The 17,980-nt window shown below is 42.8% G+C and overlaps 2 protein-coding genes across 2 annotated transcripts in view; one reads left to right on the top strand and one right to left on the bottom strand.

The window, feature by feature from the left end:
• The window catches only part of MED13L (mediator complex subunit 13L), a 226,070-nt gene that overhangs the window by 80,977 nt on the left and 127,113 nt on the right, over positions 1–17,980 (top strand). The window lies entirely within an intron of this gene.
• Positions 7,898–9,364, bottom strand: LOC143816282 (actin, alpha cardiac muscle 1). The gene has a single exon (XM_077296479.1). The coding sequence runs from the start codon at positions 9,287–9,289 to the stop codon at positions 8,156–8,158; it is 1,134 nt and encodes a 377-aa protein (XP_077152594.1). The 5' UTR covers positions 9,290–9,364; the 3' UTR covers positions 7,898–8,155.

Raw genomic sequence — 17,980 nt, 5'->3', positions numbered from 1 at the left:
CCACACATCTAGATAAGTTCCTTAGGGGGTCTTCTTTCCAAAATGGGGTCACTTGTGGGGGGTTTCAACTGTTTAGGCACGTCAGGGGCTCTCCAAACGCGACATGGGTTCCGATCTCAATTCCAGCCAATTTTGCATTGAAAGGTCAAACGGCGCTCCTTCCCTTCCGAGCTCTTCCATGCGCTCAAACAGTGGTTTATCCCCATATATGAAGTATCAGCGTACTCAGGACAAATTGCACAAAAACTTTTGGGGTCCAATTTATCCTGTTACCCTTGGGAAAATAAAAAATTTGGGGCAAAAAGATCATTTTTTGTGAAAATTAATATGAATTTTTTTTTATGGCTCTACATTATAAACTTCTGTGAAGCACTTGGAGGTTCAAAGTGCTCACCACACATCAAGATTGGTTCCTTAGAGGGTCTACTTTCCAAAATGGTGTCACTTGTGGGGGTTTCCACTGTTTAGGCACGTCAGGGGCTCTCCAAACGCGACATGGGTTCCGATCTCAATTCCAGCAAATCTTGCATTGAAAATTCAAATGGCGCTCCTTCCCTTCCGAGCTCTGACATGTGCCCAATCAATGGTTTACCCCAACATGTGGGGTATCGGCGTACTCAGGACAAATTGTACAACAACACTTGTGGTCCAATTTCTCCTGTTACCCTTGGTAAAATAAAACAAATTGGATCTGAAGTAAAAATTTTGTGAAAAAAAAGTTAAATGTTCAATTTCTTTTAAACATTCCAAAAATTCCTGTGAAGCACCTGAAGGATTAATAAACTTTTTGAATGTGGTTTTGAGTACCTTGAGGGGTGCAGTTTTTAGAATGGTGTCACTTTTGGGCATTTTCTGTCACATAGACCCCTCAAAGTCACTTCAAGTGTGAGGTGGTCCGTAAAAAAAATGGTTTTGCAAATTTTGTAGCAAAAATGAGAAATCGCTGATCAACTTTTAACCCTTTTAACTCCCTAACAAAAAAAAATTGTTTCCAAAATTGTGCTGATGTAAAGCAGACATGTGGGAAATGTTGTTTATTAACTATATTATGTGATATAACTCTCTAATTTAAGGGCATAAAAACTAAAAGTTTGAAAATTGCTAAATTTTCATAATTTTCAACAAATTTTTGTTTTTTTTCACAAATAAATGCAAGTCATGTCGAAGAAATTTTACCACTATCATGAAGTACAATATGTCACGAGAAAACAATGTCAGAATCACCAGGATCCGTTGAAGCGTTTCAGAGTTATGACCTCCTAAAATGACAGTGGTCAGAATTGTAAAAATTGGCCCTGTCAGTTAGGTGAAAACAGGCTTCGGGGTGAAGGGGTTAATCCAGATGGTTATACCATACAAAAACATTAATAACATTTCCCTCGTGCCTGCTTTACGTGAGCACCATTTGTAAAATGTTTTATTTTTTTTTAGCATTTTAGAAGGGTTAGAAATGTAGCAGCAATTTCTCATTTTTTCCATGGAAATTTACAAAATATATTTTCTTAGGGACCTATCCAGGTTTGAAGTGACTTTAGGGGGTCCTATATATTGGAAACCCACCCAGAGTGAGACTATTTAAAAAAAACACCCTGACAGACTGAAAACTGCGGTCAAGTAGTTTATTAACCCTTCAGGTGATTTTCAGGAATTAATACCAACTGGCAAGATAGGAATATAAAAAATTGTGTTTTTACCACCTAAACGTTGCTACCTTCTGAACAGGTTACTGTAGCCGTCAGAATCTAAGGCCGCTATTTGAACTGCCATGGCAAACATCAGGACCACACAATCATGGTCTCGGTGCCAATGGGGATAAAGAGGAAGCCCACACACTTTTAACCATTTACCGTATATACTCGAGTATAAGCCGACCCGAGTATAAGCCGACCTCCCCTAATTTTGCCACAAAAAACTGGGAAAACTTAATGACTCGAGTATAAGCCTAGGGTGGAAAATGCAGCAGCCACCGGTAAATTTCAAAAATAAAAATAGATACCAGTAAAAGTAAAATTAATTGAGACATCAGTAGTTTAAATGTTTTTGAATATCCATATTGAATCAGGAGCCCCATATAATGCTCCATACAGTTTATGATGGGCCCCATAAGATGCTCCGTATTAAAATATGCCCCATATAATGCTGCACAAATGTGGATTATGGCTCCATACAGATATTTGCCCCCATATAATGCTGCACATGGCCCCATACAGATGCCCCATACAGATATTTGCCCCCATATCATGCTGCACATGGCCCCATATAATGCTGCACATGGCCCCATATAGATCCCCCATATAATGCTGCACATGGCCCCATACAGATGCCCCATACAGATATTTGTCCCCATATCATGCTGCACATGGCCCCATATAATGCTGCACATGGCCCCATATAATGCTGCACATGGCCCCATACAGATCCCCCATATAATGCTGCATATGGCCCCATACAGATGCCCCATACAGATATTTCTCCCCATATCATGCTGCACATGGCCACATAAGATGCCCCATGCAGATATTTGCCCCCATATCATGCTGCATATGGCCCCATACAGATGCCCCATACAGATGCCCCATACAGATGCCCCATGCAGATATTTGCCCCCATATCATGCTGCACATGGCCCCATACAGATGCCCCATACAGATATTTCTCCCCATATCATGCTGCACATGGCCACATAAGATGCCCCATACAGATATTTGCCCCCATATCATGCTGCACATGGCCACATACAGATGCCTCATACAGATATTTGCCCCCATATCATGCTGCACATGGCCACATAAGATGCTCCATACAGATATTTGCCCCATATCATGCTGCACATGGCCACATAAGATGCTCCATACAGATATTTGCCCCATATCATGCTGCACATGGCCACATAAGATGCTCCATACAGATATTTGCCCCATGTGCTGTTGCTGCGATTAAAAAAATAAAAAAATTACATACTCACCTCTCCGGCCCCGGCACTTGCTATAGTCACCTGCTCCCCGTTCCACCGCTGACCGCCGCAATGGGAGGTGGAGCCGCATTTTCATTTCTATAATGAGCGTTGCCATGTGACCGCTCACTACTGGAAGAAACTGCAGCGCCGGGAAGCCAGGGACCTGCAGGGAGCGCGCCAGGAGCAGGTGAGTATTATTAGACAGCCCCCGCTCCCCCTCCCCTGCCGACCCCTGGGTATGACTCAAGTATAAGCCGAGAGGGGCAATTTCAGCCCAAAAAAGTGGGCTGAAAATCTCGGCTTATACTCGAGTATATATGGTATATGATGTAGTCATTATTGACAGCAGCATCTAAGGGGTTAAACAGATTTGGACGGTGCAAACACTGATTGTGGCTAATGAAGCAAGTTATCCGCTATTTTTCCCCAACTCTGGTCCTCAAGAGCCACCAACAGGTCATGTTTACAGTATTTCCTTAGTATTGCACAGGTGATAATTGCATCACTTGGGCAATACTAAGGAAATCCTGAAATCATGACCTGTTGGTGGCTCTTGGGGAACACTGCGCGGCTATAGAGTACAGTTGACAGCTGCTGGATTGTCGCCTGTATGGGGATGCTATTGTCTCATCTCAGGCCAGTAAAAAGAGGTATTGGCGATCATTAAGGGGTTAATCTTTTAGTGGCAAGTCCTTCATAACAACAGGCACTTTGACAGGTGGCACATCCATGAAATCTGTGTCTCCGCCTCTGTCTCCTGCTGTCTTCACATTATATAGTAAAAACTTGCTGATGGATTTCCTTTAAGCAGTCTGCTGAAAACTCTTAGGCTACTTTCACACTAGCGTCGGTACGGGGCCACTTTCACACTAGCGTCGGTACGGGGCCGTCGTGCTGCGTCGGCCCGACGTACCGACGCATACTGTGCAAGTGCCGCACAGCGGGGGCAGCGGATGCTGTTTTTCCACACATCCGCTGCCCCATTGTGAGGTGCGGGGAGGTGGGGGCGGAGTTTCGGCCACGCATGCGCGGTCGGAAATGGCGGACCGTCGGCACAAAAAAAGTTACATGTAACGTTTTTTGCTGCCGGCGGTCCGCCACAACACGACGCAACCGTCGCACCCGTCGCACGACGGTTGCGACATGTGTCAATACGTCGCAATGCGTCGCTAATGTTAGTCTATGGGGAAAAAACGCATCCTGCAGACGACTTTGCAGGATGCGGTTTTTTCGCCAAAACGACGCATTGCGACGTATGCAAAAAAATGCTAGTGTGAAAGTAGCCTTAGGCTATGTTCACACATTTTTTGATGTTTTTTTTCTCTTGACAGTAAATATGTAACGTCAAAGCAGGGTTTGCGAAGTTTTTGCTTTTTTTTTTTTTTTTTTTTTTTGGGTCGGTACATTTTTCTTGTGCATGCTGGTGTAATTTAGTGGATGAAAAAATAATCTGATTCAACGTCAGCAAAACCTGATGCGTGCGGTTTTTGCAGCTTTTTTTTTTCTTTCTTTGCTCTACCCATTGTTTTCAGTGGGTGAAAAACTCTGCCAAAGGCAGCAGGTGACTGTTTTTTCAAACACAGTTTTGACAAAAGTCAGAAAAAAACCTGTGTGCCTGATTGCTGGTACAGTAAAACGCTGCTGAACATTTGTATTTAAAAAAAAAAAAAAAAAAAGCAAAGTGTGAGCATATAGTTAATGGTGAAAATTGCCAGATCACTTATTTTTAGTTTGTGTTTTTAATTTCATGATATGCAAAAATGCCCCAAGTGTTTACAATGCATCTGACACAAAAAATGGATTTAAAAATTACATTTTCTGGCTGATTCCCTTTTTAAAGGAAGCCTGTGGATGCGCGCTTTAGTGGTAATGTCACTGCTAAAGCAAAAACACAGAAACTGGAGCAGCCATGCTGGACTCGTGTAGTGGGAGGGTCATCGGTCTTTATTTTACATGACTTCAGTTATTTGGGGACCACTTTGTGGAAAGTAGAAGACCCCTTTAATAATAATGCCCAAAGCAGAGCGCTTGGCTGCTATGATATACAACTGTCTGCTGCACAGGTGATAATTGTGAGTGGTGAGAAGCTGTCCCCCACACACCTACACCTCTGATTTACCATAAACACCAACTGGTATGGGTTGTTGTACAAATGGGAAATAGATAAATAGATAAAGTGCAAAAAACACATACAAAAATATGTGAGGTATTAGTTGATATTATGGCCAAAAAAGCATGCAACCCACGTCAAGGGTCCTCCTATCACTAATTTTGTCACATGTCTGTTCACATGGGATGCATTTTGGATAGCACTGAGCAGCCCGCCTAATCTGATAGTATGGGCTGTGAGCCAGATGCTCTACATCGCCTGTGTGTGAACAGCGCCGCAGACAGACCTTTATTTGTGCATTAATATGTCAAGCAACCACCCCCTCCATGGATTGGCAGGCTGTGACTGGTTGTCTCGTTGGCATTTTTGCACCTGTTAAATGGGTCCACTGCATCCTGTTAGTGCATTTGTTTGGAGCCCTGGCCAGGTAAACATATCTGCCTTTTTTTCTGCTGGTTTTTCAATTTTTTGGAGTATTTTCGAGTCCTCTTTTCGTTGTTTAAACACTCATACATAGGCTGGTGACTGTGTGTATGTGTTTATTTAACTCTTTACTTATCGGTTTAGTAATGACTGTGTTTGGCTGACACCTCTTCATTACCAAACCTAGGGCTTTTGGTGTCAGTGACATCTGCTGACACCAAACCCTAATCCCATTACTCTGATGCCACAAAACTTTTTTTTAAATATATTTAGCTAAAAAAACGAAAAACATTCATTGCTGTACAAAAACGCATGCAAAAATGCATGTTTTGCTGCCAAGAGATGCAGAAACTTTGCAGAGTTTATGGTGCCAAGGGATTGAATGGAGCATGTGGCACATTGGGGAAAAACTGTAAATCTGTTGCAAACAACTACACAGAAAATTACATGTGTGAACAGCTTCAGATATGTGATCTCTCCTATATAGAATGGATATGGATACCTCTTGTCTAAATATCAAGTAACTGAATCTCATTTTGGCTCAAAATGCGGAAAAAGGATGTTCAGTTTTATCTAAATATCTTAATTTTTTGAAAACAACAATGTCCTTATTACCTGCCAAAAATTTGGCAAAAAGTAACCTAGTATGGTTCTATTTTTTGGGTAATTTTTGGACATTTTTTTAGGCAATGACCAACTACCACAAGCATATGTTACTTGTCTGCAGAATTGAATCATGTAAGGGCGCTGATTGAGAATGGCCTCATGTATGAAATGGCTTCTGAGCTAATGTACAGATTTGGCTAATGCAGACCCTTCAATGGGTGTATGAATATCTTTCCCCGTGTATACCCTATTGGTTCTGTATGTACTTGTGTAGCATGCACATATTTTTACATAGCAATGTAAAAAACAATACTTGGTTGTCTGGTTTATTGTAGCATAATCCATTGCTGAACAAGTCTGTAAGTGACGAGTAAGTCTTTTTACAGCCTATTTATGCCCTTCACAGATGACTCTTGCATGCCTTATTGAAATTCAAAGTCCATCCCTGGAAATTGCAGCCAGCTAGTGTTATCTTGTGATGCTTTTGGCTTATTATGTATGTTTTGCTCTTTGATGTATTGTTTTTTCCAATCAGTGTGCTGAAGGTTAACACGAGCAATACCTTTTTTTCTCTAGCTTGTTAATTGCGTTATGATTTTGTGTAAAGGTACCTTCACACGAAACGACTTTGTAACGATATCGCTAGTTGCAGCGTCCTCGCTAGCGATATCGTTTAGTTTGACACGCAGCAGCGATCAGGATCCTGCTGTGATGTCGCTGGTCGCTGAATAAAGTCCAGAACTTTATTTGGTCGTCCGATCGCCGTGTATCGTTGTTTGAAAGCAAAAGCAACGATACCAGCGATGTTTTACACTGGTAACCAGGGTAAACATCGGGTTACCAAGCGCAGGGCCGCGCTTAGTAACCCGATGTTTACCCTGGTTATCAGCGTAAAAGTAAAAAAAACAAACAGTACATACTCACCTGCGCGTCCCCCAGCGTCTGCTTCCTGACACTGACTGAGCGCCGGCCCTAAAGTGAAAGTGAAAGCACAGCGGTGACGTCACCGCTGTGCTGTTAGGGCCGGAGCTCAGTCAGTGTCAGGAAGCAGACGCTGGGGGACGCGCAGGTGAGCATGTACTGTTTGTTTTACTTTTACGCTGGTAACCAGGGTAAACATCGGGTTACTAAGCGCGGCCCTGCGCTTAGTAACCCGATGTTTACCCTGGTTACCCGGGGACCTCGGCATCGTTGGTCGCTGGAGAGCGGTCTGTGTGACAGCTCCCCAGCGATCAAACAGCGACGCTGCAGCGATCGGCATCGTTGTCGCTATCGCTGCAGCGTCGCTTCGTGTGAAGGTACCTTAAGACATTTTTTTTATGTAGTATTAAACACGACTATGACCATGAGAGGGCAAAGGTGAACTGCAGAAGAAGAATTCTGTGATTATAAAAAGCAACCTTATGGTATTATGTAATATAATTTTTGATGGTACCATGTGCTTTGTGTTACTTTGACATTTGCACATTGTCATCACCTGTATGAAGCTCATACTTGTATATATTTGACCCAATTGTGTGTGTTATTTGGTCCTTCAGGGAGAGATGGTCATTTTGTTGTTGAAATATTTTGTTAGTGGTATTAATAGCAAAAGTACTTTTAATATCGTTACTAGTATTTAGTAGTATTAAAATCTATATCTAGTAACTTTTGAATAATGAATATAATTTTTTTAAAGAATACAATGTTTTGCTGTATTCTATGCAGCAAACACCTATATTTTTGTAGATTTTTTATTTTTTTATTTTTTTAAAATAGATTTGAAGTTTATAATCCTAAATATGTAAGAAAAAAAGATTCAGTTTCATGACGTTCATTTTATTTGGCAGTAGAGAAAAAGTTTGACATGAGGTGTTGGAATGAGCATTATCCCAAATACAACATATAAATATCACCCTTGTTGTATGTGATAGAAGGGTTAAGAGTCTGTAGGATGAGCATCTAGTCAATAAGTGATACACCTGACTTAAGTCTCTAGTAGGATGCAGTTCCTCTCGTAATGTCTCTTGATTTATTTATGACCAATTAGAGAGAGCACTGTGCACCCCAACAATGTATGTTTAGAAGCATTTGCGATGGACAATGGATGGTCCAGCTTCATCATATTCTTGCTTGCTGATCCACATCTGCTGGAAGGTAGACAGGGAGGCCAGGATGGAGCCTCCGATCCATACAGAGTATTTGCGCTCAGGTGGGGCAATTATCTTAATCTTCATGGTGCTTGGGGCTAGAGCAGTGATTTCCTTCTGCATGCGGTCAGCAATACCTGGGTACATGGTGGTGCCACCTGAAAGAACGTTGTTGGCATACAGGTCTTTGCGAATATCAATGTCGCACTTCATGATGCTGTTGTAGGTGGTCTCATGAATGCCAGCAGACTCCATACCTATGAAGGAAGGTTGGAAAAGGGTTTCAGGGCAGCGGAAACGTTCATTGCCAATGGTGATGACTTGACCATCAGGCAGTTCATAGCTTTTTTCCAGGGAAGATGAAGATGCTGCAGTGGCCATCTCATTTTCAAAGTCCAAAGCCACATAACACAGCTTTTCCTTGATATCGCGGACGATTTCCCTCTCAGCTGTTGTGACAAAAGAGTAGCCACGTTCAGTGAGAATCTTCATAAGGTAGTCTGTGAGGTCACGGCCAGCCAGGTCAAGACGCATGATGGCATGAGGCAATGCATATCCTTCATAGATGGGAACATTGTGTGTGACGCCATCTCCAGAGTCCAGGACAATTCCAGTGGTACGACCAGAAGCGTAGAGGGACAGTACAGCCTGGATAGCAACATACATGGCAGGAACATTGAAGGTTTCAAACATGATTTGTGTCATCTTCTCCCTGTTAGCCTTTGGGTTGAGTGGAGCTTCTGTAAGCAGGGTAGGGTGCTCTTCAGGGGCGACACGCAGCTCATTGTAGAAGGTGTGATGCCAAATTTTCTCCATGTCATCCCAGTTAGTGATGATGCCATGTTCAATGGGGTATTTCAGAGTAAGGATACCTCTTTTGCTTTGGGCTTCATCGCCTACGTAAGAGTCTTTCTGTCCCATTCCTACCATGACACCTTGGTGGCGTGGGCGGCCCACAATGGATGGGAATACAGCTCTGGGTGCATCATCTCCTGCAAATCCAGCCTTCACCAAGCCGGAGCCGTTGTCACAGACCAAGGCAGTGGTCTCTTCGTCGTCACACATGGCTGTTAGTGCAGGAACCTTTCTACACGTTCACAGGGAGGTTGGATGCCGAATGCTGCAGCTGCCACTCGTAACTGTAGTAGCACAGGCTTTATATATTCATTTCCACCCTCCTCTTTTTTTTTTTTCTTCCTTTGTAGTTACCTTTCCAAGTTTAGGAATGCTTTGGGAGTCCCCCTTATGCCTTCCCATATTTGGTTCTCAAAAGGGACAGCCCATGTTACTCAGTTACTATGTGTATGGGAGTGTCTTGTCACATTGCCCTGTGTAGCCATAAATGGATAGTTGTCAGCTGCAGTCCCTAGAACCACACATCTCCTGGCCTAGAAGGCTGAGTGACAGTGACATATTCCTGGAGAACAGCTGAAGAGGGTTAATCTACACAGCTATGTGAAACAAATCAAGGGGCACACTTCTGAAAATCCATTCCAACTCCTTGTCCATTAATGGATATGATTTTTAGACTCTGAGATAAGGATTGGCTCTGTAAGATACTGTAGTTTATTTTATAAACTGTGCATTCATGTAATATTCCTGACCAGAACATCCTATTATATAGCTGCCTGTTTAGTACCGTATATACAAAGTTTATTAAATGTGAGACCTGAACAATAGCTATATTATATGATGATGGTTATCACTACACACTTTGTTTATTAGTGTCCTTGTAAGGCTACGTTCACATTAGCGTTAAGCTAATGTGCGTCGGGTTTGCGTCGGCGACGCAGCGGCGACGCATGCGTCATGCGCCCCTATACTTAACATGGGGGACGCATGCGTTTTTTTTTGTTGCGTTGTGCGACACATGCGTCTTTTTTGCCGCAAGCGTCGGACCAAGAAAACGCAACAAGTTGCATTTTTCTTGCGTCCGATTTTCGGCAAAAACCGACGCATGCGTCGCAAAACGCAGCGTTTTTGCGTGCGTTTTGACGCGTTTTTGCGTGCGTTGTGCGTTGCGTCGCCGACGCAACGGCGCACAACGCTAGTGTGAACGTAGCCTAAGAAATGTTTTGCGCATGCTAGATAATTTACCACTGGAACCAAAATACTTACCGTATTTTCCGGCGTATAAGACGACTTTTTAACCCCTGAAAATCTTCTTAAAAGTCGGGGGTCGTCTTATACGCCGGGTATCGTCTTGTACGCCGGGTGTATATGGTGGGTGAGGGGGGGGAGGGGTCCTGATGACAACGAGGGGGCGTCTCACAGGAAAGTGCGTGGAGTATCCCCCATTACCTCATCGTAGCACTGCAGCGTGGGGTCTCTGTGCTGGGAGCGGCGGCTGCTTCTCCTCTTTGTGCCGCGTGGGTGCTGTGCTGTGGGGCGGCGGCTCCTCTTCTGCACTGTGGGGCCTCTGTGCTGTGGGGCGGCGGCGTATTTTCATGCAGTCAGTTGGGGCTCCTCCGGCATCTCCTTAAAGCCCGGAGGCCCCGCTGGCAGCTCCATTGCTATGATGCGGTGGCCTCCGGGAAAATGGCCGCTGCTCAGATTCAGATCTCGTCTCCCGAGATCTCGGGACAAGATCTGAATCTGAGCATGCGCCTCCCCCAGCGGCCATTTTCCCGGAGGCCACCGCTTTGCAGCAATGGAGCTGCCTCCGGGAAAATGGCCACTGCTCAGATTCAGATCTCGTCTCCCGAGATCTCGGGACGAGATCTGAATCTGAGCATGCGCCGCCCCTAGCGGCCATTTTCCCGGAGGCCACCGCATCGTAGCAATGGAGCTGCCGGCGGGGCCTCCGGGCTTTAAGAAGATGCCGGAGGAGCCCCGACTGACCGCATGAAAATACACCGCCGCCGCCCCACAGCACAGAGGCCCCACACTGCAGAAGAGGAGCCGCCGCCCCACAGCACCCACGCGTCACAAAGAGGAGCCGCCGCTCCCAGTAGAGACCCCACGCTTCAGCGCTACGATGAGGTAATGGGGGATAGTCCACTCACACTTTCCTGTGAGACGCCCCCTCGTCGTCATCGGGACCACTCCCACTCATAAGGCACATTAGTCACCGGCCCTATAAGACGACATACGGCGTATAAGACGACCCCCGACTTTTAAGAAGATTTTATATTTTAACTGGAAAAGTTGGGGGGTCGTCTTATACGCCCAGTCGTCTTATACGCCGGAAAATACGGGGTATTTGTACAGTACAGACCAAAAGTTTGGACAACCTTCTCATTTAAAGGTTTTTCTGTATTTTCATGACTACGAAAATTGTACATTAACACTGAAGGCATCAAAACTATGAATTAACACATGTGGAATTATATACTTAACAAAAATGTGTGAAACAACTGAAATTATGTCTTATATTCTAGGTTCTTCAAAGTATCCACCTTTTGCTTTGATGACTGCTTTGCACACTCTTGGCATTCTCTTGATGAGCTTCAAGAGGTGGTCACCGGGAATGGTCTTCCAACAATCTTGAAGGAGTTCCCAGAGATGCTTAGCACTTATTGGTCCTTTTGCCTTCAATCTGCGGTCCAGCTCACCCCAAACCATCTCGATTGGGTTCAGTTTTGGTGACACTGGAGGCCAGGTCATCTGGTGTAGCACCCAATCACTCTCCTTCTTGGTCAAATAGCCCTTACACAGCCTGGAGGTGTGTTTGGGGTCATTGTCCTGTTGAAAAATAAATGATGGTCCAACTAAACGCTGCATGAAAATTGTAAATTCAGACTGAAGGCATCAAATCTATTAATTAACACATGTGGATTTATATATTTAATAAAAAAGTGTGAAACAACTGAAAATATGTCTTACATTCTAGGTTCTTCAAAGTAGCCACCTTTTGCTTTGATGACTGCTTAGCCCACTCTTGGCATTCTCTTGATAAGTTTCAAGAGGTAGTCACCGGAAATGGTTTTCACTTCACAGGTGTGCCCTGTCAGGTTTAATAAGTGGGATTTCATGCCTTAAAAATGGTGGTGGGACCATCAGTTGTGTTGTGCAGAAGTCTGATGGATACACAGCTGATAGTCCTACTGAATAGACTGTTAAAATTTGTATTATGGCAAGAAAAAAGCATCTAAGTAAAGAAAAACGAGTGGCCATCATTACTTTAAGAAATGAAGGTCAGTCAGTCTGAAAAATTGGGAAAACTTTGAAATAGTCCCCAAGTGCAGTGGCAAAAACCATCATCCGCTGGCTCACATGAGGACCGTCCCAGGAAAGGAAGACCAAGAGTCACCTCTGCTTCTGAGGATAAGTTTATCCGAGTCACCAACCTCAGAAATCGCAGGTTAACAGCAGCTCAGATTAGAGACCAGGTCAATGCCACACAGAGTTCTAGCAGCAGACACATCTCTACAACAACTGTTAAGAGGAGACTTTGTGCAGCAGGCCTTCATGGTAAAATAGCTGCTAGGAAACCACTGCTAAGGACAGGCAACAAGCAGAAGAGACTTATTTGGGCTAAAGAACACAAGGAATGGACATTAGACCAGTGGAAATCTGTGCTCTGGTCTGATGAGTGCAAATTTGAGATCTTTGGTTCCAACCATCGTGTCTTTGTGCGACGCAGAAAAGGTGAACGGATGGACTCTACTTGCCTGGTTCCCACCGTGAAGCATGGAGGAGGAGGTGTGATGGTGTGGGGGTGCTTTGCCGGTGACACTGTTGGGGATTTATTCAAAATTGAAGGCATACTGAACCAGCATGGCTACCACAGCATCTTGCAGCGGCATGCTATTCCATCCGGTTTGCGTTTAGTTGGACCATCATTTATTTTTCAACAGGACAACGACCCCAAACACACCTCCAGGCTGTGTAAGGGCTATTTGACCAAGAAGGAGAGTGATGGGGTGCTACGCCAGATGACCTGACCTCCACAGTCACCAGACCTGAACCCAATCGAGATGGTTTTTAGGGTGAGCTGGACCGCAGAGTGAAGGCAAAAGGGCCAACAAGTGCTAAGCATCTCTGGGAACTGCTTCAAGATTGTAGGAAGACCATTCCCAGTGACTGCCCTTTGAAGCTCATCAAGAGAATGCCAAGAGTGTGCAAAGCAGTCATCAAAGCTGCCAAGAGTGTACAAAGCAGTCATCAAAGCAAAAGGTGGCTACTTTGAAGAACCTAGAATATAAGACATAATTTCAGTTGTTTCACACTTTTTTTGTTAAATATATAATTCCACATGTTAATTCATTGCTTTGATGCCTTCAGTGTGAATTTACAATTTTTATAGCCAAGAAAATACAGAAAAGTCTTTAAATGAGAAGGTGTGTCCAAACTTTTGGTCTGTACTGTGTGCATGTATGTATGTATGTATGTGTATATATGTGTGTATGTATGTATGTATATATATACACACACACACACACACACACACACACACACACACACACACACACACACACACACACACATATATGTATTTTGGGTGTATGTATATATATATATGTGTGTGCGTGTATGTGTATATATATATATATATATATCATTACACAGCATATATATATCAATCATTACACTGTGTGTGTGTGTGTGTGTGTGTGTGTGTGTGTGTGTATACAGGTCCTTCTCAAAAAATTAGCATATAGTGTTAAATTTCATTATTTACCATAATGTAATGATTACAATTAAACTTTCATATATTATAGATTCATTATCCACCAACTGAAATTTGTCAGGTCTTTTATTGTTTTAATACTGATGATTTTGGCATACAACTCCTGATAACCCAAAAAACCTGTCTCAATAAATTAGCATATTTCACCCGTCCAATCAAATAAGTGTTTTTTAATAACAAACAAAAAAACCATCAAATAATAATGTTCAGTTATGCACTCAATACTTGGTCGGGAATCCTTTGGCAGAAATGACTGCTTCAATGCGGCGTGGCATGGAGGCAATCAGCCTGTGACACTGCTGAGATGTTATGGAGGCCCAGGATGCTTCAATAGCGGCCTTAGCTCATCCAGAGTGTTGGGTCTTGCGTCTCTCAACTTTCTCTTCACAATATCCCACAGATTCTCTATGGGGTTCAGGTCAGGAGAGTTGGCAGGCCAATTGAGCACAGTAATACCATGGTCAGTAAACCATTTACCAGTGGTTTTGGCACTGTGAGCAGGTGCCAGGTCGTGCTGAAAAATGAAATCTTCATCTCCATAAAGCATTTCAGCCGATGGAAGCATGAAGTGCTCCAAAATCTCCTGATAGCTAGCTGCATTGACCCTGCCCTTGATGAAACACAGTGGACCAACACCAGCAGCTGACATGGCACCCCACACCATCACTGACTGTGGGTACTTGACACTGGACTTCAGGCATTTTGGCATTTCCTTCTCCCCAGTCTTCCTCCAGACTCTGGCACCTTGATTTCCGAATGACATGCAAAATTTGCTTTCATCAGAAAAAAGTACTTGGGACCACTTAGCAACAGTCCAGTGCTGCTTCTCTGTAGCCCAGGTCAGGCGCTTCTGCCGCTGTTTATGGTTCAAAAGTAGCTTTACCTGGGGAATGCGGCACCTGTAGCCCATTTCCTGCACACGCCTGTGCACGGTGGCTGTGGATGTTTCCACACCAGACTCAGTCCACTGCTTCCTCAGGTTCCCCAAGGTCTGGAATCGGTCCTTCTCCACAATCTTCCTCAGGGTCCGGTCACCTCTTCTCGTTGTACAGCGTTTTCTGCCACATTTTTGCCTTCCAACAGACTTACCATTGAGGTGCCTTGATACAGCACTCTGGGAACAGCCTATTTGTTGAGAAATTTCTTTCTGGGTCTTACCCTCTTGCTTGAGGGTGTCAATGATGGCCTTCTTGACATCTGTCAGGTCGCTAGTCTTACCCATGATGGGGGTTTTGAGTAATGAACCAGGCAGGGAGTTTTTAAAAGCCTCAGGTATCTTTTGCATGTGTTTAGAGTTAGTTAGTTGATTCAGAAGATTAGGGTAATAGGTCGTTTAGAGAACCTTTTCTTGATATGCTAATTTATTGAGACAGGTTTTTTGGGTTATCAGGAGTTGTATGCCAAAATCATCAGTATTAAAACAATAAAAGACCTGACAAATTTCAGTTGGTGGATAATGAATCTATAATATATGAAAGTTTAATTGTAATCATTACATTATGGTAAATAATGAAATTTAACACTATATGCTAATTTTTTGAGAAGGACCTGTGTGTGTATATATATATATATATATATATATATATATATATATATATATATATATATATATATATATATATATATATATATATATATATATATATATATATATATATTTATTTCTCAGACTTTTTATGGTGTATGACTGGATCTGGTACCACGCCTTACCAAGACATCTTTCATTTTTCTTCGACAAGCAGACTTCCTTTGTATATGTTTATATACTGGACTTTTCGCCTGCTTTATTGTTTCAGGCTCTGCCACAGCTTTTGGCTTATCATTTTATATCTATATTTACAGAGCAGAAACCTGGCTCTTAATGGCTTTAAATTGGGTTCCTATGGCAGCATGTGTTAAGTGATTAGCAATGTCTTCATATCTGGGAAGTGACAGAAATAGGTTGGAATTTGTGAGGAGTGGGTGAGGAGACAGCTGAACAAGCTAAAGAAGAATTCCTAAAAAAGACAATGCATGTCTCTTGTGCTAGACAGCTGGCCGGTCTTGCACTCCACACATGGGCTACCATGCACTATGAGCATTTCATGTGTGTGTTTTTTTTTTTGTTTTTTTTTTAACTTTTAGCCAGTAATCCTAACCATCAACCCTTCTAGTGATGCAGATCCTCTGTTTATGTAGCCTTCCTGTATCGTTTCATAATAAACCTTTGCACATGATGCCTGTGTAAACTGTGACCAGAATTATGAGCTTCGGCTGTGTATACATATCTGCATGTGGTCATGTAGTTTACATAAAGGTGAGACATTGGGAAGGCTCCGTTCACATCATATTCAAGACATCCACTATATGCAACATTTGCATTGCATGGATGCCTGATTGTATTATAAAATATTCCATCAATTTGTATGATTTTTGTAGAGTACTGTTATATGGAATAGAATGGTCTCAATACTTTTTTTTTTTTTCCTGTATACATGTCGATTTGTCAGACGTTAAAAGAACACAGTTCTGGTGTCTGTTGGGCTAATGTAACCCTATGAGACTGTATTTGCATGCTTGACAGTAAAGTTTCTTTAACCCCTTAACAACTGCCGATACGCCTTTTAACTGCGGCAATTAAGGGTACTTATTCCTCAGCATCGTTTTTTAAACGGTGCTGAGATATAAGGTTATAGCGCCCCCCAGCGTCGGCTTCCGGGGGACACTGAGACCCCAGAGAACATTATTGTGGTCGTTTTTTTCTGACCGCAAAAAAAAAAAGAAAGTCTGATTTCCCATTTCATTTCTTTTTCTGAATATGAACTAGCACATCAGAGGAGAGAGAAATGGGGTCCCCCCAGCCCCCTACCCCGGTACCTCCTGTGTCCCTGAATTCTCCTGCATCCCCCGGTCCTATTGATTCCTTTTTATCACTGTGATAGGCAGTGGTGTCACTTCAAATGTGAGGTAGTCCCTAAAATAAAAAAAAAAAAGTGTTGTAAATTTTGTTGGAAAAATGAGAAATCGCTGGTCAACTTTTAACCCTTATAACGTCCTAACAAAAAAAGTTTCCAAAATTGTGCTAATGTAAAGTTGGTGAGAGATGTTATTTATTAACTATTTTGTGTGACACCACTCTCTCATTTAAGGGTACAAAATATAAATTTTGAAAATTGCAAGTGTTTCAAAATTTTTGCCAAATTACAGTGGGATCTGTTGAAACGTTCCAGAGCTCTAACCTCATAAAGTGACAGTGGTCAGAATTGTTAAAATTGACTTGGTGACTAAGTACCAAATTGGGTTTAATTCTTGATTTCTAGACAGTACATTGGGGACATGATGCATAGCTTTTCTGTCTGATTGCCACTGTTTTTCTGCTCACAATTGTACAGTCAATCTTAACAAACAAAACCCCTGAAGAGGTCATCTCTATCCTTTACACGGAACAGAAATATTTCTGTATACTGCTGCATTTTGTGTAGCTTGTCTCCTTCCCATGTACTGTAGATAACTTAATACACAATTGTTACAGGGGAAAGTGTACCATGAGAACTGTATCAAAAGGGTAGAGAAGTGGGTTTTCATTGAACTGTCACCTTACATACATGTAACTGCTCACCTATCTATCCTTCAGGGATCAGATAAGACCTTTGTTACTGTACTGTTCCTTTGCCAAATTTAGTAAAACCTCAGGGAGCTATTTTGGAGAGGCTATATCTGACTGGTGGACGAGCTTCAGATTACGCAGTAAGTCCAGTAGTGTCCCGCATAATATCCTTGTCACCGTTCATCCAAATACGGCATTTCATATGGGTTGTAGTATTGTCTCAGGATCCTTAAGTGGATTTTCATGATATTCTAATTTTATCTGTAACTTTACATATAGGAATGTTGTATAACAACAGAACAGGGACGCACGTGATGCCAAACTATAATTTGTTCTGGATGATTTAGGAGTGGGGAAAAGTTGAAAACCTTAATGGGTTGACCACTTTCTGATAGTCCAGCTTTGCTCACAAAGTGATTAGCGCTTCTGTCCATATAAGGCCTGCTGAGGGAGGAGCATGTGACCTGTCTGTCAGCTTCCTCCAATAGAAGAGCAGCTTTCCCAGGTCAGGTGGTTTTCACCTTAAAGGGACTCTGTC

The sequence above is a fragment of the Ranitomeya variabilis genome, chromosome 1 (genome assembly GCF_051348905.1).
Source record: "Ranitomeya variabilis isolate aRanVar5 chromosome 1, aRanVar5.hap1, whole genome shotgun sequence".
NCBI classification, from domain to species: domain Eukaryota; kingdom Metazoa; phylum Chordata; class Amphibia; order Anura; family Dendrobatidae; genus Ranitomeya; species Ranitomeya variabilis.
Note: the sequence above shows the minus strand (reverse complement) of the source record. Positions and strands in the feature narration are given on the sequence as shown.